Source organism: Pelobates fuscus, chromosome 11, assembly GCF_036172605.1.
Source record: "Pelobates fuscus isolate aPelFus1 chromosome 11, aPelFus1.pri, whole genome shotgun sequence".
In the NCBI taxonomy this organism is placed as follows: domain Eukaryota; kingdom Metazoa; phylum Chordata; class Amphibia; order Anura; family Pelobatidae; genus Pelobates; species Pelobates fuscus.
The window spans coordinates 55291292-55314624 of record NC_086327.1 but is presented as its reverse complement, the minus strand read 5'-3'; the positions used below and the strand labels follow the sequence as shown (position 1 = coordinate 55314624).

Here is a 23333-nt window from a genome sequence, read left to right as displayed (position 1 = left end):
AGACTTTTGATAGTGCGACTAAGAGGCGCCTGTGTAAATTCGGTTCTCTAGCTCGCTATATATGTGGTGATTGGGCAGTGTGGCTAACCAAAACGGGTGTATATAGTTTTAGGTAGTCCATTCAAGGTACTGGCCAATAGTTTAGTTGGGAATTGTAAATGTGTTAACGATTGTTTTAGTAAAGTGTATATCTTGTTAGATAGCGCGAGCTCAGCCGTCTAGCGAGAGTGTTAATAGTGTGTTGCTGTATTATAGTGCACGGTACCATAACCCTGTATATTTACTGACATTATATAATAAGTACTAATCATTGTCGTCCATTGCATGTTTAACACCATAACCACTAATAATTGTATTGTGACCTTAACTTGTGCTTTGACCTATGCTAACCGTACTGTAACCGCTATTTGTAAAAGACGATGTTACTGGGGTGTGTTATAGACGGGTAATTCGTATATAGAGAATTATAGCGTGGGTGACTGTATAGTTACGCCAAAGGGCATAATATTGATTATATAGTGACTGGTGTAACAGCTGTGTGTGTACGGGAATTCCCTGAGTGTTTATTGTTATTGTGTACGTTTCACTTGGTAACCGTACCACGTGGTGCTGTTGCCAGAGGAAACGGGTGTGACTGTTGAATAGTACGCGTGTATAGTATTCGTTGTCGACGACGTTCCATTGTTAAGTATGGGTGCGTCGCAGTCAACGATTCCGGATCCCTTAGGATGTATGGTTAAGAATTTTAAAAAGGGATTCAAAGTTTGTGATTTTGGGGTAAAGATGTCTCCTGTACGTTTGGTCACTTTGTGTACTAGGGAGTGGCCTACTTTGGTTGCGGCATGGCCGCCACGTGGCAGTTTGGATCCAACTCTGGTACAGCGCTTACACGTGGCTGTATCGGGTAGGCCTGAACTTTACGGCCAGTTTCCTTATATTGACTGTTGGAGACAGGCCGTAAATGACTCGCCAAAATGGCTCCAGACATGCCACGAGGAGCAGTGTCGCCTCATGGTAGCTAGGACTTGCTCGTCCACTAGGACTGGTGTTAGGCCCATTTTGGACACGCCCCCTGAGTCCGAGATCCCTTTGCCGCCCCCTTACTTTCCGTTAAGAAGAAGTGACGCAAACGCAGGAAGTCCTGCACCCCTCCCCTCATTACCCTCATCCACTTCCGCTTCCTCCTCCAGTACAGGATCCACCCCCCCTCGTACTAAATCTCCCCTTCCGGAACCAGAATCCACCCCCATTAGAAACGAATATCCTGATTTGGCGCCACTTCAGACTTCCGGTCAAGCTTCATCTAGCTCGGCTCGAAGTGTTTTATTTACGACCTTTTCCCAAAACCGACCTCCCACATCCCCATACCCTATCTCTCCCCGACCGGAACCCATGACTGACGCCTCTCTACGTAGCCCCATCCAAACCCGACAGTTGACTGGTGCCCAACAATTAAAGCACTATCAGATGCCTCTTCGTCTGAATCCCGGGTCAGCTTATATCGATGCCGCAGGTCAAATGGCACACGCTGACCCAGTCTTCGTATATGTCCCATTTACCACTACCGACCTTTTAAACTGGAAGACCCATAATTCCTCGTATACTGAGAAACCACAAGCCATGACTGATCTGTTCACCTCAATAGTACAGACGCATAATCCGACATGGGCTGATTGCCAGCAGTTACTAATGACTTTATTTAACAATGAGGAAAGGACAAGAATAAATCAAGCAGCCATTAAAGCATTAGAGGATAGAGCCCGTGCTTTGAACCAAGCCAATCCAGCAGCATGGGCCGCGACACACTATCCCAACACCGATCCCGATTGGAACGTAAATGGTGCTGATATGGTTCAACTCAGAGCCTATAGAGACGCTATAATTGCTGGCATGAAAGCCGGAGGAAAGAAGGCTATTAATATGTCAAAGACAGTTGAGGTGATCCAGAAAAGCGATGAAGCGCCCAGTGTCTTTTATGACCGATTATTGGAGGCATACCGCTTGTATACCCCCTTTAATCCGGAAGACGCAGACAATTCCCGAATGGTTAACTCCGCCTTTGTCAGCCAAGCTTACGGAGATATTAAGCGCAAGCTACAAAAGCTAGAAGGGTTTGCAGGTATGTCCATCACCCAACTAATGGAGGTAGCAAATAAGGTCTATATGAACAGGGATACAGAAAGTAAGAAAGAGGAAGAGCGCAAGATGCGTAAAAAGGCTGATATGCTAGCGGTAGCGATCGCAGGCGTAGATAAACGGGGCCCAGATAGAGGCAATAATAGATGGAGTAGGGAGCCTTTGAGTAGGGATCAATGCGCGTATTGCAAGGAAGAAGGGCATTGGAGGAACGAATGTCCGCAAAGAGAGCAGTACGAGAGAGACCAACCCAGGGCAGGCTACGGAAACTTTAGAGGTAGAGCGAGAGGTAGAGGAGGCCCCGGAGGGAGTAATGGTTATAGAGGGAGTAATGGGAACAGAGGAAGTGTTAGGGAAGACAGGTATATTCCAGCAGCGCAAAGGTCCCGCGATAGAGAAGGTAGGGACTTTGTAGGATTGGCTGACACTGTCATGGAGGACTATTGATACCGACCGGGCTCCATCCCCCTTGGTCGAGCGGAGCCTATGGTCGATGTATCAATAGGGGGGAAAAGGAGTGCGTTCATGATCGACACTGGTGCTGAACATTCAGTGGTGACTAATCTAGTTGCTCCTCCATCTGGAAGGACTATTACTGTGATAGGAGCAACTGGAAGAAGTGCTGAAAAACCGGTTCTTAAAAGTCGACTCTGTACATTGGGAGGCCACGTAGTAAAACACCAATTCCTTTATATGCCTGAATGTCCAGTCCAATTGCTGGGACGTGATATGCTATCAAAATTACAAGCGCAGATTACGTTCCTACCAAATGGAACAACATCCTTAAAGTTTAATGGACCTTCAGGTATTATGACTTTATCCGTACCAAAGGAAGAAGAGTGGCGACTTTATACAGTGTTGACTAGCCAAAACCCTAGGAGTGATGAGACATTGTTTAACATACCAGGAGTTTGGGCAGAGAACAACCCACCAGGACTGGCCCGCAATATTCCACCAATAAAAATTGAACTGAAACATGGGGTTTATCCAGTGAGCCTAAGACAATATCACATTCCGCAGAAGGCTAAGAAGAACATCCAATCCTATCTGGATAAGTTCATACGGTATGGTATCCTAAAATTCTGTACTTCCCCCTGGAACACCCCATTGCTGCCTGTTCAAAAGCCCGGTACAGATGAGTATCGACCTGTACAGGACTTAAGAGCAGTCAATGATGCGGTTGTTAGCATACATCCAGTTGTACCCAATCCATATAACCTGCTTGCTTTAATTCCGGGCGGGGCTACTTACTTCACAGTCTTAGATCTCAAAGATGCCTTCTTTTGCCTCCGAATTGCCGCAGAAAGCCAATGTATTTTCGCTTTCCAATGGGAGAACGCTGTAACGGGCTCAAAACGCCAAATGACTTGGACAAGACTGCCCCAAGGGTTTAAAAATTCACCTACCCTATTTGGTTCAGCTCTAAGTCAAGATCTACTGGATTTCGAGTCTATCCCAGGAGAATGTGTATTGTTACAATATGTAGATGACTTGTTGATAGCAGCAGTTACAAAAGAAAAATGTCAGCAAGCAACGCACGATCTACTACATATTCTCTGGAAGGCAGGATACAAGGTGTCCAGGAAGAAGGCTCAGTTGTGTTTGCCAACTGTCAAGTATCTGGGATTCCATATCTCTGAAGGTCAAAGGATTATGGGGCCAGAGAGAAAAGAAGCTGTCTGCCAAATACCAATACCCAAGAATAGAAGACAAGTGCGAGAATTCTTGGGGGCAGCAGGCTTCTGTAGGATATGGATTCCCAGCTATGCGATACTGGCAAAACCTCTGTACGCAGCCATCAAAGGTACAGAGCACGACCCCTTCTTATGGACCCAAGAACAGCAAACGGCATTTGAAGATGTGAAGAAGGCTTTGATGAGTGCCCCAGCATTAGGTCTACCTGATCACACACGACCATTCTACTTATATGTACACGAGCAAAGAAGAATGGCTGTGGGAGTATTGACACAGTACTTGGGATCATGGCAAAGACCTGTTGCCTACATGTCTAAGCAACTGGATGCAGTGGCCAGCGGACTTCCACCGTGTCTAAGAGCCGTAGCTGCAGCCGCCCTGCTAGTAGCTGAAGCCGATAAACTCACTCTGGGTCAAGAACTTTATGTACGAGTCCCACATGCAGTACAGACGTTGTTGGATTACAAAGGAAATCATTGGTTTAGTAACAGCCGTATGACCAAGTATCAAGCAATGTTGTGTGAAAACCCAAGAGTGCATTTAGAGACTGTAAACACCTTAAATCCAGCTACCCTTTTGCCGCAACCTACTGAAAGTCAACATGATTGTTTGGAAGTAATGGATGAAGTATTTTCAAGTAGACCAGATCTTCGTGATTTTCCCATCCAGAACCCCGATGTTCAATATTACACCGACGGCAGTAGTTATGTGAAAGAAGGGATCCGCTATGCAGGATATGCAGTGACAACAATAGACAAGGTGATAGAAGCTCGGCCACTGGCGAAAGGAACATCAGCACAAAAGGCAGAATTAATAGCACTAACACGAGCGTTACAATTGGCTGAAGGTTTAAGAGTAAATATCTATACGGACTCTAAGTATGCGTTTTTAACCACTCATGCCCACGGAGCTTTGTATAAAGAAAGAGGACTACTGAATTCAGAAGGCAAAGAAATCAAGTACGCAGCTGAAATCCTACAACTATTGGAAGCAGTGTGGGAGCCGAAAGAAGTCGGTATCATACATTGTCGAGCGCATCTGAGAGGAGATGGTGATGTAACCAAGGGAAATCGGATGGCAGATAGTGCAGCTAAGCGTGCTGCTGAATCAGGAAGACAGGAGTATGTGGGGCATATAGCTGCTCTTATACCAACTCCACTGTCCCAATGGACTCCAGTTTATACAGCTCAAGAAGAGGAGTGGTTAAAGACTGAACCGGGAAAGTATTTGGAGAACAAGTGGTATCAGCTAGAAGATGGAAGAATAGTCATACCAGCATCACTAGCGGTAGAAATTGTCCAAAATTATCACAACGGGACACATTCTGGGAGAGACAGTACTGAAGAATCTCTCAGGAAACATTTCTACATACCAAGATTGTCCAACTTGACTCAGGCCATTGTACGCAGATGTGTAACGTGTGCTAAGAATAATGCAAGACAAGGACCAGTAAAGCCACCAGGAGTCCAGTTTATGGGGGGACTCCCCATGTCCGATCTACAAATAGACTTTACAGTAATGCCTAAATCGGGTGGACATCGTTACCTGTTGGTAATTGTGTGCACCTATTCAGGTTGGGTAGAAGCATGTCCTACTCGTACAGAGAAAGCAGGAGAAGTTGTAAGATTCCTGCTACGAGAAATAATACCCCGATATGGACTACCCTGTTCTATAGGATCGGACAATGGTCCAGCTTTTGTTCATCAGTGCCTACAACAACTGACTCATATGCTTGGTATAAAGTGGAGGCTTCATACTGCATATAGACCCCAGAGTTCTGGTAAGGTAGAGAGAATGAATAGAACTATAAAGAACCAGTTGGCTAAAATGTGTCAGGAAACCCAACTTAAGTGGAACGTTCTCTTACCCATAGCTTTATTGCGAATCCGCAGTACCCCTACCAGAAGGATGGGCCTCTCTCCTTTTGAAATCATGTATGGGCGACCACCTCCCGTACTTGGTAACTTAAGGGGGGACTTGAGTCAGTTGGGAGAAGGAATTACCCGGCAGCAGGTTGTAGAGTTGGGTAAGACTATGGAGGAGGTACAGAAATGGGTACAAGATAGATTACCTGTGAATATTTATCCCCCTGTTCATAGTTATCATCCAGGAGACCAAGTGTGGATTAAAGAGTGGAATAATGTACCGTTAGGGCCCAAGTGGAGAGGTCCTTATGTTGTTCTTTTGTCTACCCCTACAGCGATAAAAGTAGCCAAAGTAACTCCGTGGATACATCACTCCAGGGTTAAGCCAGCAGCAGTTGATTCTTGGCAAGTTACAGCAGATCCAGAGAATCCCTGCAGGATCCGGTTGAAACGCACTACTCAGTCGGAGTAACGAGGAATTATTGTGGATTACAAATTTTATTGTTACAGGTGTGAGTGAGAAGGCCATAATAAAGCCTGTCCGCTTACCAACACATAGTGTATAAGCCAGGAAAGTCTCGAAGGGACACCTGTGAAGACGAGCAGAACTCCATTCCCTGCAGCCCTCACATCCTGGAAGCTGAGGTTCCATCGCACGGACGAAGACTGAGGATGACGGCGAAAGATGTGCTTTTGATTGTGTTTATTTATATGTGTTTTTATATTCAGGAAGGTAGAGGTACCGACACTCCTAGCTGTGAGGTATGCATTAAGACTACGAGAACAGGTAACCATATTTCCCAAACCCTAATTTGGCATTCACAATACGAATGTAAAGGAGAGGTATCAAAATGTAGATACCTAAATATAGACTATAGTGTGTGCCATTTAGGAGTAGGAGAACCTAAGTGCTTCAGTCCAGAGTATCAACCTCGTACAATTTGGTTGACTCTCAGGAATGGAGATCCTCAGGGGACCCTAATTAATAAGACGGTGTTAGAATCCGTACATTCTTCGGGTGTTCTGCTATTTGATGCATGTAAGGCGATATCAAGTGGTAGAAAACCGTGGAATGTATGTGGGGATCTTAGATGGGAGAGGACGTATGGGTCTAATGATAAATATATTTGTCCCAGTAGTAAAAATAAATATGTGAGTCCTAGATGCCCAAATAAAGACTATAACTTTTGTCCATATTGGTCTTGTGTGGGGTGGGCGACTTGGGGACAGACAGTAGATAAAGACATGATAGTGACTAAGTTGCCGACTAGCCCTTATTGTAAGTCTATGGAATGCAACCCAGTCCATATACTTATTAATAACCCCGACAAGTTCCTAGATAAGTATGGAAATTTATTTGGGTTTCAGATATACGGGACGGGTTTAGATCCTGGGACATTATTGTTTATAGGAATAGAGACTGATACGGTATCCTCCCAGACTCATCAAGTATACCATTCCTTTTATGAAGAGATGAGTATAGATAATAAGATCCCCCATAACGCTAAAAACCTGTTCATTGACCTAGCTGAAAGTATTGCCGGTAGTCTTAATGTTACCAACTGCTATGTGTGTGGAGGTACTAACATGGGAGACCAATGGCCTTGGGAAGCAAAGGAGGTAATGTCCGGTTCTGAGGCAGTTGACCAACTAATATCTACACAAGCCGATTATCATTTGAGTGTTAGAGGTAAATCTGAGTGGAGATTAAAGACCTCCATCATAGGTTATGTTTGCATAGCAAGGAAAGGAATAATGTATAATACTTCTGTAGGAGAATTAACTTGTCTAGGGCAAAAAGCTTATGATGATGATACTAAAAATACAACTTGGTGGTCGGCTTCAAATGTCTCAGAACCATCTAACCCGTTTGCTAGATATGCCAGTTTAAAGGATGTGTGGTTTGATTTATCCATCACATCTACCTGGAGAGCCCCAGCAAATTTGTACTGGATCTGTGGTAAGAAAGCCTATTCGGAGTTGCCACAGGACTGGGAAGGGGCATGTGTGTTGGGTATGCTCAAACCATCCTTCTTCTTGTTACCGATTGAAACAGGTGAGACTTTAGGTGTTAAAGTGTATGATGTGAATCATAGGAAGAAAAGGGGACCCTTAGAGATAGGCACCTGGGAAGATAATGAATGGCCTCCCCAGCGTATCATAGATTATTATGGGCCAGCCACGTGGGCAGAAGATGGTACCTTTGGTTATAGAACCCCAATTTATATGCTCAACCGTATTATAAGATTACAGGCGGTGGTTGAGATTATTACTAATGAGACCTCACAAGCACTCAATCTTCTAGCGAAGCATAATACCAGGATGAGGACAGCAGTGTACCAAAATAGATTAGCCTTGGATTACCTTTTGGCAGTAGAGGGAGGTGTATGTGGGAAGTTTAACCTGAGCAATTGCTGTCTTCAAATAGATGACGAAGGGCAAGCAATAGCTGAGCTTACTAGCCATATGGTTAAACTAGTGCATGTGCCTACTCAGGTATGGAAAGGGTACAATCCAAGTAGTTGGTTTGGTAGCTGGTATGAGTGGTTTGGAGGGCTTAAGGCAGTGGTAGGTGGAGTCCTACTGATTTTACTGTTGTGTCTACTCCTACCGTGTCTTATACCCTTAGTAGTTAGGTCTGTGCAAAGCCTGATAGGAAGTATAGCAGAGAGGAAGGCTGCTGCACAGATAATGGCGATATATAAGTATAAGGCTCTAGATCAAGGAGAACCAATGCAGGAAGATGAGTGTTAAAAGATTCACATCATAAGATAAGTCTGGTCTGGTTCATGGTAACCTGAGGTATATGCAAACCAAGGTTAAGTGATGCCTCAAGTAATTGTGAAATATCAGAGGCATCAAAGGGGGGAATGTGATGTAATTCCAGTAAAATACAAGTTTAGCAGGCTAAGATTGCCACAAGGCATATGTATGTATATGTGTTTGTAGTATCAGTTAGTTAATTACACGTAGCTAAGATACTGTTATCACTGTACTGACCAGGTGCAGGAATGTAAGAACTGGAATTACGCGTCCCTCTCCTTTGTATCAGATGAGCCACGTGGTTAGACCGGATGGATGAGTTTAGACTCTATTCATTAAATAGGTTAAGGGTATGTGTGGGTGTAGTTAATTGTGGGAGGAGCTACAGTGCTATATAAGGAATGTACTCTATGTATTCAGTACTCAGACTTTGCTGTATTTTGGTGACGCTAGTCCCTCTGAGTCCCGATCGGTGATCCAATAAAGAATCTCTTCCTTCCTGAAGAAACCTGTGTCCATCTCTCTGTGCTTGGCTTCCGTCAGTTTCTCCGGTATCACTTATTTGATTGATATTTCTGCCCTAATGTGTTTTATACCCCACATCCTATAGACTGTAAGCTCGTTTGATCAGGGTCCTCTTCAACCTATTGTTCCTGTAAGTTCTCTTATAATTGTCCTATTTATAGTTAAACATCCCTCGCTACGGAATCTGTTGGCGCTATATAAATGACGATAATAATAATAATAATCCCTACCGACGCTAATAACCCTTTTGGAGACCTATGGATCTATCTCCTACTACATATTAAATGAGGCTAAAACACAAGCACTGCCAATAGGCATCCGGGCGCACATAATAACTCCCTAAAACACACCTTCAACTTTGATTGGAGAGACAAACACATCACATATCTAGGGATAAAGTTTGCACCCACCACTGACGAGATGTATGCATACAATTTTAAAACACTGCTCACGATGTGCAGACAGGAATTTCATAAATGAAAGTCAGTTAAGCTATTGTGGATAGGGAATACGAACACAATTAAAATGGTACTACTCCCAAAGAGCTTATATGTATTCCATATGCTACCGATTCGCGCCCTTCTTTCTTTTTGTAAACACATACAAACTTTGTTTTCCACCTTCCTATGGGACTCTCGCAAACCCAGACTTCCCATGCACCTCTTAAAAAGAAATACCTCAGACGGAGGGATAGGCCGTCCCAACGTTCACGCATATTACAAAGCTGCCCACTTAGAAACGGCCATACAAATAAATGCCCTCAGCCAGACGTACTAATGGGCAATCATGGAAAACTAAACACTTATTCCGAGCCACGCTCTTGACAATATACCACTGGGATCTATTTCAACACACCCATGGTGCCCAACTAAAATTTCACCCATACACCCCACTCACTGCTTTACGAGCAATAAGCCCGTGCTTTACACTACACTCCTGGAATAAAGCAGGTGTCTCTTTAATTGAACAAATAATAACCAATACAGGTGTTACAGCCTTCTCAGAGCTACAAAAACACCACAATCTACCAAATTATTTTGTATTTCCTTATTTACAAATCAAAAGCATTCTACAAACACACGTATACTCCAGGGCTGAAATGGCCACCCCACTTTTTGTAAATGCATCCACGATCCATGCCAGGTGCCAATGAGCACCTACCAAACCTAAAGCACTGTCAACATGCTATAAAACCATAATGCTAGGGTCCCAATGCAAATCACTTACCTTCACAAACCAATATGTGACAGAGACCAACAGCACAATGTCGGATGCGGATTGGATCTCCTCTATCAATGCCCTAAAAGGTGTCACCCAATGCTATTAACATATGGAGGCACAAAGAAAACTAATCTATAGATGGTATTTGACACCTAGCAGACTCCACAAAATATTCCTGAATGTGCCAGGGGGGTGTTGGAGATGTGGGGATGGGGATGGACACATGAAACACATATGGTTGAGCTGTACGATCCTACAACCATTATGGGACGAAGTGAATTAAATCCTTAAATCTGTCACAACTATTAATAGACCTATCACCATAGGCACAGGTCTACTCCTGTTCTTCCCCAAAGAATTCCCTAAACGAACCCGTCAGCCGATAGCTCTCACCTCTCACATCTCATATCGGTGGCTAGAAACTTAATTGCACTCCACTGCCCATCCCGAGAACAACTCTGCCCATCCCGAGAACAACTCTTGGATAAGCTCCACCAGTACTATATTTATGAAAAGATGTCAATCACATCACACAAACAAGCTGAAACTTTCTATAACTCTTGGCAACCATGGCTAGATGTAGCGTTACTTACCTTGTCCGGGGGCTGGCCGAGGTCCTCTGTTCTCGGCGCGCTCAGAGCGCCGATGACGGCGGGCGCTGACCGCGGAATGCGGTCACGTGTCCCGCCTAGCTCTGAGAGCGCGCCGCGCGTCACGAGCACGCTCTTAAAGAGGAAGTGGGAGCCGAAAATCAAAACTGTCCTGTGTCCTGTCCTGGGAGTGTCCTGTCACCCCACACTCCCCATACTCTCACATTTTGGGGGCGTGGATATGACAGGGGCCAATCAAGAATAAGTTGAAGGTATTTAAACTTACCTCTCCCTTTACTCCCTGCCCTATTGTGGTTTCTGTTTCAGTTCCCTTTAGCGCTTGTTGTGTTCAGTTGTGTTCCTTCGTACTTGACCTTGGCTTTGTTTCTGACTACGTTATCTCTTTATCCTTATCTGTTCTGTTTGCCGGCTTGCTGTTTACTGTGTACCAGACCCCGGCTAGTCCTAGTTTACGCTGTCTCTCTGTGCCCTTGACCTCGGATCGTTCCTTACTCTGTCTCCTCTCATATACGTCGAGTCCGGCCATTCTAAGGTCTGGTAGACGTATCTCTCCTCTGTGTTGTCTTTTGTCGAGTTGAATCCTGCGAGTTGGGGTATATTTTTGTTACATTACGATAGGGCCATGGACCCCGCAGATTTGGATCAGCAAATGGCTTCTCATGAGGCAAGGTTTGTAGAGCAGGATCACCGTATGGATCAGATAGCTCAGGTTCTCCAGACGCTCTTGTCTAGAACTATTCCTGCAACCGCACCTAACCCTCCTACACCTCTTCTTCCCGAAGTATCCAATTTGCCTAATACTTCGCCCCATTTATCATCCCCTCCCATTTATGGAGGGGAAGCTAAGACATGCAGAGGTTTCATTAATCAAATAGAATTCCACTTTGAGATGTATCCACGTTCCTTTCCCACTGATAGGTCTAAAGTGGGGTTTTTGATGCATCAATTTACTGACAAAGCACTTGAGTAGGCAAATCCTATTTGGGAGGCCAATGGACCTATGGTGCATAATTTCAATAGTTTTCTTACGGCTTTTCGTAGAACTTTTGACACAACGAAAAGGTCAAAGAATGCCGCAAGAGCATTAATGAGAATTAAACAGGGTTTTAGGTCTGTGGCTGACTATGCTATTCAGTTTCGTACCCTTGCTTCACAGGTAGATTGGACCAATAATGGGTTAACTTCTGCGTTCATGGAAGGTTTATCTGACACTATATTGGATGAGGTAGCAGCAAGGGAGCTTCCTATTGCATTAGAGGACCTTATTGATTACCTCATTGATATAGATAATAGGATTCGTGACAGGCTCTATACTAAGAACAGGAATAGACGTTTTGTTACACCTATTAACCCCAGAATTGATAAACCTGAGAGTGTTAAAGTATCTGAGGAGGAACCCATGCAATTAGGGGTTGGCAAACTCTCTGATACTGAAAAATGACTTAGGAGAAGGGACGGACTCTGCCTATACTGTGGTAGGAGAGACCATATGGTATTTGCTTCCGGAAAACTCTCGCACCTAAGACCTTATAGGGGACTGGCCTTGGGTGTGATATCTAAGTCTCCTAAATTGCCTCCTAACCGTTTGCTTCTCCCTGTTTCTCTTCATATGGGAAAGAGTTGTATAGCTGAAAGCATACTAGCCTTGGTTGATTCCAGGGCTGCTGAGAACTTCATAGACTCTGGTTTTGTTACGAAAAACAACATTCCCATCAGAGAGAGGGAGATACCCTTGGCCATTGAGGCCATAGATGGTAGACCTTTAATTACTCCAGTTGTTACCCATGAAACTGTACCATTATTCATGTATACAGGGGTTTTACACTTTGAGACTGTTCAGTTCCAGGTTATCACCTCTATCTCTTCTCATATCGTGTTAGGGTACCCATGGCTACGTTCTCACAATCCCATTTTTGACTAGGGGTCGGGGCAATTAAAGTCATGGAGCAAAGCCTGCCACAAATCTTGTATGATAAAAGTCACCCCTCTACTTTCTATTAATGTTCCTACAACTCCTCCTTTGTCTGCTGTTATACCTCCTCAGTACTTGTTTCTCAAGACTGTATTCGATAAAAGGGAGGCTGATAAATTGCCGCCACACAGACCCTATTGTGCTATCGATATATTGCCTGGCACTATACCTCCAAAGGGCAGGGTGTACCCTTTATTTATTCAGGAAACCCGTATCATGGAGGAATATGTTAAGGAATCACTAGAAAAGGGGTTCATTAGGAGATCCTCTTCTCCAGCTGGAGCGGGGTTCTTCTTCGTATCTAAGAAAGAAGGTGATTTAAGGCTGTGTATCGATTATAGAGGTCTAAACAAAATCACTATCAAAAATGCATACCCTATACCTTTAATCACAGAATTGTTGACAGGCTGAAACATGCTACTGTATTTACTAAATTGGACCTTAGAGGTGCATACAATTTAATACGTATTAAGAAAGGCCACGAATGGAAGACTGCATTCAACACTAGATCCGGTCATTACGAGTATACTGTTATGCCATTTGGTCTTTGCAATGCCCCAGCAATATTTCAAGAATTCATTAATGACGTCTTAAGAGACTTTATTCACACATTTGTAATTGTATACTTGGACGACATACTAATATATTCTACAGATTTACACACTCATCACAGACATGTTACAACGGTCCTCAAGACCCTTCTTGCTAATGGTCTTTATTGTAAACTAGAAAAAATTTATTTGACCAATCCGAAGTCCAGTTTTTGGGGTATTTGATTTCTGACAAAGATTTTCGTATGGATCCCCAGAAGCTTTCTGCTGTCATAGAGTGGCCTCTACCACAAGGGTTGAAAGCCATTCAGCGTTTTCTTGGTTTCTCTAACTATTATAGACGCTTTATTAAGGGTTTTTCTTCTATTGTAGCGCCTATCACCCGTATGACAAAAAAGGGTGGTAATACTCGTATCTGGTCTCCCGAGGCACTTCAGGCTTTCCACTTTCTTAAAACTACATTCGCCTCTGCACCTATTTTACAGCATCCTATCCCCTCACTGCCTTATATTCTTGAAGTAGATGCTTCTGATATTGGGGTAGGTGCTGTTTTGTCCCAAAGAGAATCGCCTGAAAAGCCATTGCATCCTTGTGGCTTCTTTTCTAGACATATGTCCAAAGCTGAAACGAATTATGATGTGGGTAATCGTGAACTCCTTGCTATTATCTTAGCTCTTAAAGAATGGAGACACTTGTTAGAAGGAACTAAGGATCCTATCCTCATTTTTACGGATCACAAGAACCTATCCTACCTTGGTGAAGCTAAAAGATTATCTTCTGGGCAGGCTAGGTGGTCATTGTTTTTGTCCCGTTTCAATTATATTATCACCTATAGACTAGGTGATCGTAACATTAAAGCAGACGCTCTGTCCAGACAGTTCGAAACTGCTGACAAACAGGAGATTGATGTTACTCCTGTCATTCCCCCAGACAGAATAATAGCTACTACTATTTTGTCTATTTCTTCATCCCTCTTGCAGGCCATACAGGTGAAACAAAGCATGGCACCTAGCAAGAGGCCTATTGATAAATTGTTCGTTGATGTTCCCGAGAGACGGGATATTCTGTCGTTATATCATGATACTAAGACTGCTGGACATCCTGGTATTTCCAAAACAATGTCAGCTGTTTCTCTGTATTTTTGGTGGGATTCCTTATGCAAGGATGTCATTGACTATATAGGTGCTACTTGTGCCTGTATGAAATCTTCTCGTAGAGTTCCTTGTGGGCTTTTGCACCCATTACCCGTTCCCGAGAGACCTTGGTCTAACCTATCCATGGATTTTATTGTTGAATTAACCCCTTTGAATGGTTACACAGTTATCCTGATGATAGTAGATCGGTTTTCCAAAATGGCTCACTTTGTGCCTCTTTACAAGTTGCCCACATCCAGGGAACTAGCTAGTATCTTCGCTAGAGAGGTATTCCGGTTGTATGGTATTCCCGTATCTATTGTGTCCAATAGGGGTAGCCAATTTATTTCCAGGTTCTGGGAAGCCTTTTGTTCAGAAATGGGTATTTCTCTCTCATTTTCTCCCGCTTACCATCCCCAGTCTAATGGAGCTGCAGAACGTGCCAACCAGTCTCTGAAGCAGTACCTTCGTTGTTTTGTGTCCCACCATCAGAACAATTGGTCTGACCTTCTTCCTTGGGCTGAGTTTGCTCGGAATAACGCCACTCATGATTCTTCCGGCAAAAGCCCTTTTTATGTTGTCTATGGCCAGCATCCCGTTGTTCTTCTGGCTGCATTCTCCTCACAGGGCATGCCAGTTCTGGATGAGCATTTGGCTGGTTTGCGTAATACTTGGGAGCAGGTTCAGCGTTCTTTGGTGGATTCCGCTGCTCACCAGAAGGCTCTGGCTGACAAGCATCGCAGAGCGGCTCCTTCTTATGTTGTGGGGGACAGGGTTTTGCTTTCCACGTGGAATATTCACCTATGGGTGCCTTCTATGAAATTGGCTCCTCGCTTCATTGGTCCTTATCGTATCCTACATAAGGTTAATCCTGTTTCGTATGCCTTGGGTCTGCCTAAGAATCTGTGTATTCCTAATGTCTTTCACACCTCATTGTTGAAGCCTTACGTACGCAACCGCTATACCCAGCATACTCCTCCTCCCCCTCCTGTCTCTGTGGAGGGTCATGAGGAATTCGAAGTTTCTGCTGTTCTTGACTCTCATTTCCTTAGGGGTCGACTTCAGTACTTGGTACATTGGAAGGGATATGGGCCTGAGGAGCGCAGTTGGATTTCAGCTGATGCTGTTCATGCTCCCCGCCTTGTGCGTTCTTTCCATTCTCGTTTTCCTGCCAAACCTGGCCCTAACCGCCCGGAGGGCGTGTCCTCAGGGGGGGGTACTGTAGTGTTACTTACCTTGTCCGGGGGCCGGCCGAGGTCCTCTGTTCTCGGCGCGCTCAGAGCGCCGATGATGGCGGGCACTGACCGCGGAATGCGGGCGCTGACCGCGGAATGCGGTCATTTGTCCCGCCTAGCTCTGAGACCCCACCGCGCGCCACGAGCACGCTCTTAAAGGGAAAGTGGGAGCCGAAAATCAAAACGGTCTCCCATTGGCCCCTGTCACCCCACACTCCCCATACTCTCACATTTTGGGGGCGTGGATATGACAGGGGCCAATCAAGAATAAGTTGAAGGTATTTAAACTTACCTCTCCCTTTACTCCCTGCCCTATCGTGGTTTCTGTTTCAGTTCCCTTTAGCGCTTGTTGTGTTCAGTTGTGTTCCTTCGTACTTGACCTTGGCTTTGTTTCTGACTACGTTATCTCTTTATCCTTATTTGTTATGTTTGCCGGCTTGCTGTTTACTGTGTACCAGACCCCGGCTAGTCCTAGTTTACGCTGTCTCTCTGTGCCCTTGACCTCGGATCGTTCCTGACTCTGTCTCTGTAGCGGAATGTATTAAGCCTGTCCTGTAACATGCATATGTGACTGTATTCGTTTTATTGTATTCATGTATTTCTGTATGATTTCGCATGTGGGTTCGGTAGTTTCATGGGAATGAAACTACCGAATCATTAGACCACCCCAGTGAGAAGTGTGCGCCTCGTTAGGCGTTCACACTTCTCGCAAACCGCAACTTAAACTGTAATTGCTAATGCCTGGGTGGCCGCTGTTCGGTATACGAATCACGTGCGGCGGCCATCTTACGCATCAAAACCTCAGCGGTGTTTGGTCGTCGAGTGTCTGGAACTCAAATCGGACACTCAAACAACCGAACACCGCTGAGACCTCCAGAGTTCCGTAACTACCCAACGGAGGGACCTAACGAAGCCCCATTCGGTAGAAACCAAGTACCGAACGAGGGAACTGTAATGCAGGTGAATTTAAGTGTGGATGGCTAAGATTATTGTATATTTCAACTGCCAAACAGAGACCGACCACAGGGCCCAAACGTATGGAACCCTTTTCGGCTACCACCTCGTGTGCGGTCGGTCAAACTTCACCCTCCACCTAACTACCGAACCCCTGGTCCGATCTGGGTGAATTTTGGATATATTGTTAACCCAGATCAGGGCTACCTAGCGGTACCCTAATATTAATGTTATGTACTAGTTTAGGGGTACATCCAGGTTTGGGGTAATGTACTGTATAAGTTAAGGGGATTATGAGTCACTCTGAGGGGAGGAGATGTGTGGGAGGTAACAGTTATCCCTTGCATGGGAGCATGCTTTATAAGGAACCCTGGAATAAAGATTGTCAGTTCTGCTCCTGAAACTGTGTGTCGTCCAGTTATTGGGATTGCTGTTGGGATATTGCTGTGTTATTTTACCTGCTGGAAACTCTGCTTGTGTATTTACAATTGCCTTGTTCCTGAGCCTCACTGGGATCTTAAGTGGAGAATAGCTGTGGGATATCAGCTCTCCGCTACATCGAGTATATACGGTACTGTCATTACAGCTTTCTATGCCCTAAACACAAATGAAAGGCTTTGCCTGTAGTTGTGGGAGGGACATCATTTCCCTACTTAAAGATCTCCAGATCCCTCCTCATTACTGTTGTTGGTCTGGCGATTTACCCCTCCCACCGCTCCCTTTAATAACAATAATACTCAGGGTGGGCCCTCTTTTATTACAGGCCTACCGCATCGTCGGTTTCGGCACACCACAATCGTCTGTTTCATATTTTCTATTTTATTATATGGTATAAGTTATATATTCTCATTCCGGCTTTCTATGCCCTGAACACAAAATAAATAAACCGAACGGAGAGACCTAACGAACTCCCATTCGGTAGAAACAAAGTACCGAACAAGGGAACTATAATACAGGTGAATTTAAGTATGGATGGCTAGGATTACTGTATGTTTTTACTGCCGAACGGAGACCGACCGCAGGGCCCAAACGCATGAAACCCTTTTCGGATACCACCTCGTGTGCGGTCGGTCAAACTTCACCCTCCATCTAACTACCGAACCCCTGGTCCGATCTGGGTGAATTTTGGATATATTCTTCACCCAGATCAGGGCTACCTGGCGGTACCCTAAGATTGATGCTATGTACTAGTTTAGAGGTACATCCAGGTTTGGGGTAAATGTACAGTATAGTTAAGGGGATTATAAGTCACTCTGAGGGGAGGAGATGTGTGGGAGGTAACAGTTATCCCTTGCATGGGAGCATGCTTTATAAGGAACCCTGGAATAAAGATTGTCAGTTCTGCTCCTGAAACTGTGTGTCGTCCAGTTATTGGGATTGCTGTTGGGATATTGCTGTGTTATTTTACCTGCTGGAAACTCTGCTTGTGTATTTACAATTGCCTTGTTCCTGAGCCCTCGGTTATATTATTGGTTACTGTCCTAATTAATGTGAATCCCTCCCTTGCATGGGAGAATGCTTTATAAGGAGACTGTGTGGATTAAAGGTCAGTTCTGTTCCTGATGCTGTGTGTCGTCCAGTTATTGGGAGTGCTGTTGGGATATTATTGGATTGTTTTGCCTGCTGAAAGTACTACTCTATGGATTTATAATACTTGTTCCTGAGCCTCACTGGGATCTATAGTGGAGTTAACCTGTGCAATACCAGGCCTCCGCTACAGTCTCCTCTCATATACGTCGAGTCCGGCCATTCTGAGGTCCGGTAGACGTATCTCTCCTCTGTGTTGTCTTTTGTCGAGTTGAATCCTGCGAGTTGGGGTATATTTTCGTTACACTAGACTAACTTAACCCCTTAATGATCAAACTTCTGGAATAAAAGGGAATCATGACATGTCACACATGTCATGTGTCCTTAAGGGGTTTATAATGGGGCCCAGGACCAGACTGGAAGGTTTATATTGTGGTCATGGAACTGTTACTTGCTTCGGCACAACCTCACCTCTATGTATACCCACATTGATTGTAATGTATACTATGTAAATTATGTTAACTTTTGATACCCTCCTTAACCTTTCCCTTTTTTCCTTTCTGTACCTCACCCTTTCTTTTCGCTCAACAGCAAAAAAACAATTATGAGTAAGGCTGAACTTGATGGACACATGTCTCTTTTCAGCCTATGTAACTATGTAACAATCTCCCAGGTGCCTATTTACCCCTCACTTGCCTTAATGCTGTTGCAGAGTTACACTTTCACATTAGCAAAGCCTGTTTTGTCCAAATTTGGACATTAGAATGCTTATGTCAGTTGATACTTACAAATGGTGTGACACAGAAACAGAAAGGGATAGCGCCATTATTCTTCTAGCACCATAAGTGCTACAATGGGTTTAGTGAGTATTGTGCTTGGCATTAAAGGAAAATGTGAGCCTTGATCCCACTCAATTTATTGAACTTGTGTTTTTTTTAAGCTCATCACACAAGCAGTGGGATAGGGGAAGAAGCGGAGAACAACTGTTTGCCCCTTGCCTATTATCATTAATGAAGTCACATCCAGTGGATGGAAATGAGAGCCATTTGTCATATGTTCTTTGGTTAATAAAAATATATAGTACAATTTTTTTCTTGCCCGAGAATGAATGGGGTAGGAGAAGGGATTGTAAACTTCATACTACTAAGAAAGAACAACTGATTTAATTTATTTATATATTTATGCATCACATCCTGCTAACAGCTTAATGTTTTCAATGGCTTTCTATCAAGCAATTGCTGAAGTCAAGAGATCAAAAGTACATAACTGATAATCCCTCATAAAAACTATCTACATAGGTAAGCTTAATGAGCTATTAACAAACTGGTGCAAAATAATTACCTCAGTTTATTTACTTCTAAAAAAAAAAAAAAAAAAAAAGCTGGCCACTTTTCAGTCTATACCTAGCAATAACCTGCCCAATCCTTTTTTAGGTAATTTAATTAGGGAACCTTGCAATTAATCTGTTTTAGTAAATATCTGACTTTTGTATTTTTTCCTAAACAACAATAATATATATATATATATATATATATATATATATATATATATATATATATAGTTTTCAATAGTATACATTAATTTACTATTCAAGAAGATAGTAAATTAATGTATACATTAAATTATTAATTTATAAATTAAATTAATTAATTTATGAATAACAACAATGTTTATAACAACAACCAGACATCTCCGGACTGTGTGTGTACGGCACGTATAAATTATTAATTTATAGATTAAATGAATTAATTTATGAATAACAACAATGTTTATAACAACAACCACACAACTCCGGACTGTGTCATACATACACAGTCCGGAGATGTCTGGTTGTTTTTATAAACGTTGTTATTCATAAATTAATGTAATATATAAATTAATAATTTAATGTATACATTAATTTACTGTCTTCTTGAATGCAATAAATTAAATTCCAGAATTATTTGAGAAAGCAAACAAAAATATGAAATAACAAATGCAGCATTAGTTACTGTATTTTACTTCTATTTTAAGAAAACATTGTAAGAGTTAATTTTCCTACACATGGCTGAACATGTGCCATATTCCTTTGGGACCATATTTACTTCAAGCTGTTTTAAATTCCACTGTTCCCTGTCTATCTTTTTCATGTAGCTATTAATCTGTGCTTGTTCATGGCTATTCTCTTTCTTGCCTACTTATCCATCTTACTTCTTTGTTACATGACCTTTTGACTTTCACTATTCTTTTTTAGCAACTGACCTTGTGTGATATCCCTCACTTATTACAGGTTCAGCTGATTCATTATAACCAGGAGTTATACAGTAATGTCAGCGAAGCATCACGGAACCCTAATGGCCTGGCTATAATATCTTTATTCATTAATGTGAGTTCCTATATTTTCATGTATTGAGCAAACATATTATATTATGAGAAATGTTTTCAATATAGTATTTTACATATCACTGTCATTAATGTTGCGACTGTAATGAAATGGCACCAAAGCTATTTTTAATGTATTTAATGTTGATAAATCTTAATCTAGTTGGACAGTGAATTGATATCACACTAAGATATACATTTCAAAATATAAAGGGACACTAAGTAGCAAATCTACATCATCCTAATAAAGTAATTGTGTTGCAGTTAAAAGTGGCAAAGTCATTGGCTTATCGGGAGTCGATAAACTGCTAATAAATGTAGTTGGCTAGAAATGAATTGAATACACACATAGGTAAAAAAAACAAAACTTATTTAAGGTTAATTTAATTTATCTTACTTAAATACTCCATATAACACAGTCATCAAAGTTTGGAGATTGTAATATGCAAATCCAAACTCCTTTTTATTTAAGGCATGTATGGGTGTGTTCTAGGATTTTTTAGCTGATTTACCAATTTATTTATTTTAAATTCTTTATTTAAGCAGCAACACACGAAAAAGAATCATATATTTGCATGACTTGCGCAGAAGCCGAATAACAATATGTTCCGATACAATTACTAAGCGTCTCGAATATGTTTATCATCTGTAACAGATTTTCACTATATATATATATATATATATATATATATATATATATATATATATATATATATATATCAGAAAACATATAATCATATAATCATAGGTACAACAAGTACAATTGAATGAAGTACTGGTAGTATCGTTGCTCGGTGTCTACACGGGCTAGTGTGCATATTGTTGGGCACCCCCAAGTGTCCCCTGGCCAGGGCTCCTTTGTGGACTATAAGCCTTGACACTGTACTAGGTTCTCCCCCAGAGCGCCCGACCAGCAAAGTTGCAAATGGGTGATTTATCAATTTATGCAACTAAAATGTAATTTAGAACAATGTATCCTATTTACACAGATACATTTATTGAAGTTTAGAGACTTGTTGATATAAATCCACGTACACCAAGAATACTGGGTTTCTAAAAAATAAGGAACACAATGATAGAAAAGAGAGACAAATGGATTTGTGCATGGAATAGAACTGTTCCTCCTAAATAGGGTCACTTCTTCGAAGATATGTAATCAACATTTCAAACATAACTATAATTATGAACACTGACTGAGTTAGGGGATTAATAAACTACCCAAAATGAGATGTGGTATAGTTGAGTTGGGAAAATGTAATCTATATATCTCAAAAAAGAAAAAGCATGAGAAAGCTATAAATGATTAAATTCCTATACTTGAAGTTTAACTTCCACACTAGTACTTCTGGTGAATCAGAGGCCAGACTGTGGGTGCCTCAAGAAACTACTGGTTTGGCCAATTTCTCAAAAGTGATTTGTTCAAGAACCAGGGGAGAGGACCTGCAGCTTACTGGCATCATAAAAACTCCACGCACATGTTATGGTTCTGCTCTTTTAAGGGTATGTATCTATTATTATTTGTACTTTTTTTTTTTTTTTTTTACAAATGTTCAATAAATACCATTCTCAAACCTTTTAAAAAAGGTCATTTTTGTTATTGCTTTGATATTGTATATTTTTTTCTGATAGAACTAACAGGCCACAAAACTGGTGTTAAACGTAATTTTACATGGTCCAAATAAATGTAAAAGGGAGAAAGTGGTGTAAAATAAAAACTTTGTGCAAATTTCTGTTGAATGGAAATCAAAAAAAGGGGTTAACGGCCCTTTTGCACTTGTATTTTCAAACCACTATGCACAGAGACAGTTTTCCCATTAGGCAGACAGAGTAAGCACGTGTCTACAGGTGCATATCCTCTAGGCGGCTCCTGTTTTCAGCAAATATAATGTGCTTTTTTTGAAAATTAAGTTGGCTAATGAGGGTAAAACAATACCATTAGCCTTGACCAGCATCCTCAGTAGTCTAGTCATCCTCTTATGCTTAAAAGCAGAGCTGAAAAAAAAGTTATAGAGGGTGTAAAACTCCAGTGTCTGTACGTGAGGCTGGAAGGAAGTGAAATTGATCACTTTCCACATACAACCTCTAATACAGGAAATGCTTTACAGGAGCAGCAAAGACAGCATTGAGTGATGCACGCTGTATAACAAATGCATCTATGTTATCAATTATAGAAGGCTGACTGAACTACAAAGGAGTATGAGTACTTTGAATATAACCCTTAAAACGCCTTAAAATATTCTGTGTCTTTGTCCCCCCAGCCCCTCTGTGTCTCTCTTTGTTCCCCCCAGCCCTCCTGTGTTCCTCGCTGATCAGTCCTCTGAGTGCCTTCCCCTAGCCCTCTGTGTGTTTCTGCATGTGTCTCATTAACCTCTGCTAGCCCCTCCTTGTGTCTCAGTAAACCCCACCCAGCCCACCATATGTCTCATTAACCCCCCAAACCCTCCATGTGTCTCATTAACCCCCTGCCCCTCCACGTGTCTCATTAATGCCCCAGCCCTTTCATTAGTATCTCATTGACCTCCCGGCTCCTCCATTAGTGTTTAATTAAACCCCCTGCCCCTCCATTATTCTCAGCAACCCCCTGCCTTTAATGTGCCACAGTAACCACCCTCCCCCAAACTCTCCATGTGTCTCATTAATCTCCCACAGCCCCTTAATAGGTCTCCTTAACCCCCCAACCACTAAATTAGTGTCTCATTTTAACCCCCTAGCTCCTTCATTAGTGTCTCATTAATGTCCCAGCCCCTCCATGTGTCTCATTAACCCCCCTGCCCTCCATGTGTC

The 23333-nt window shown here is 42.6% G+C and overlaps 1 protein-coding gene across 1 annotated transcript in view; it reads left to right on the top strand.

Moving 5' to 3' along the window:
• The window catches only part of LOC134576878 (carbonic anhydrase-related protein 10-like), a 422882-nt gene that overhangs the window by 287957 nt on the left and 111592 nt on the right, over window positions 1–23333 (top strand). Inside the window, exon 4 of the mRNA XM_063435561.1 lies at window positions 20458–20553. Coding sequence (XP_063291631.1) covers window positions 20458–20553 — 96 coding nt within the window. The remainder of the gene's footprint in view (window positions 1–20457; window positions 20554–23333) is intronic.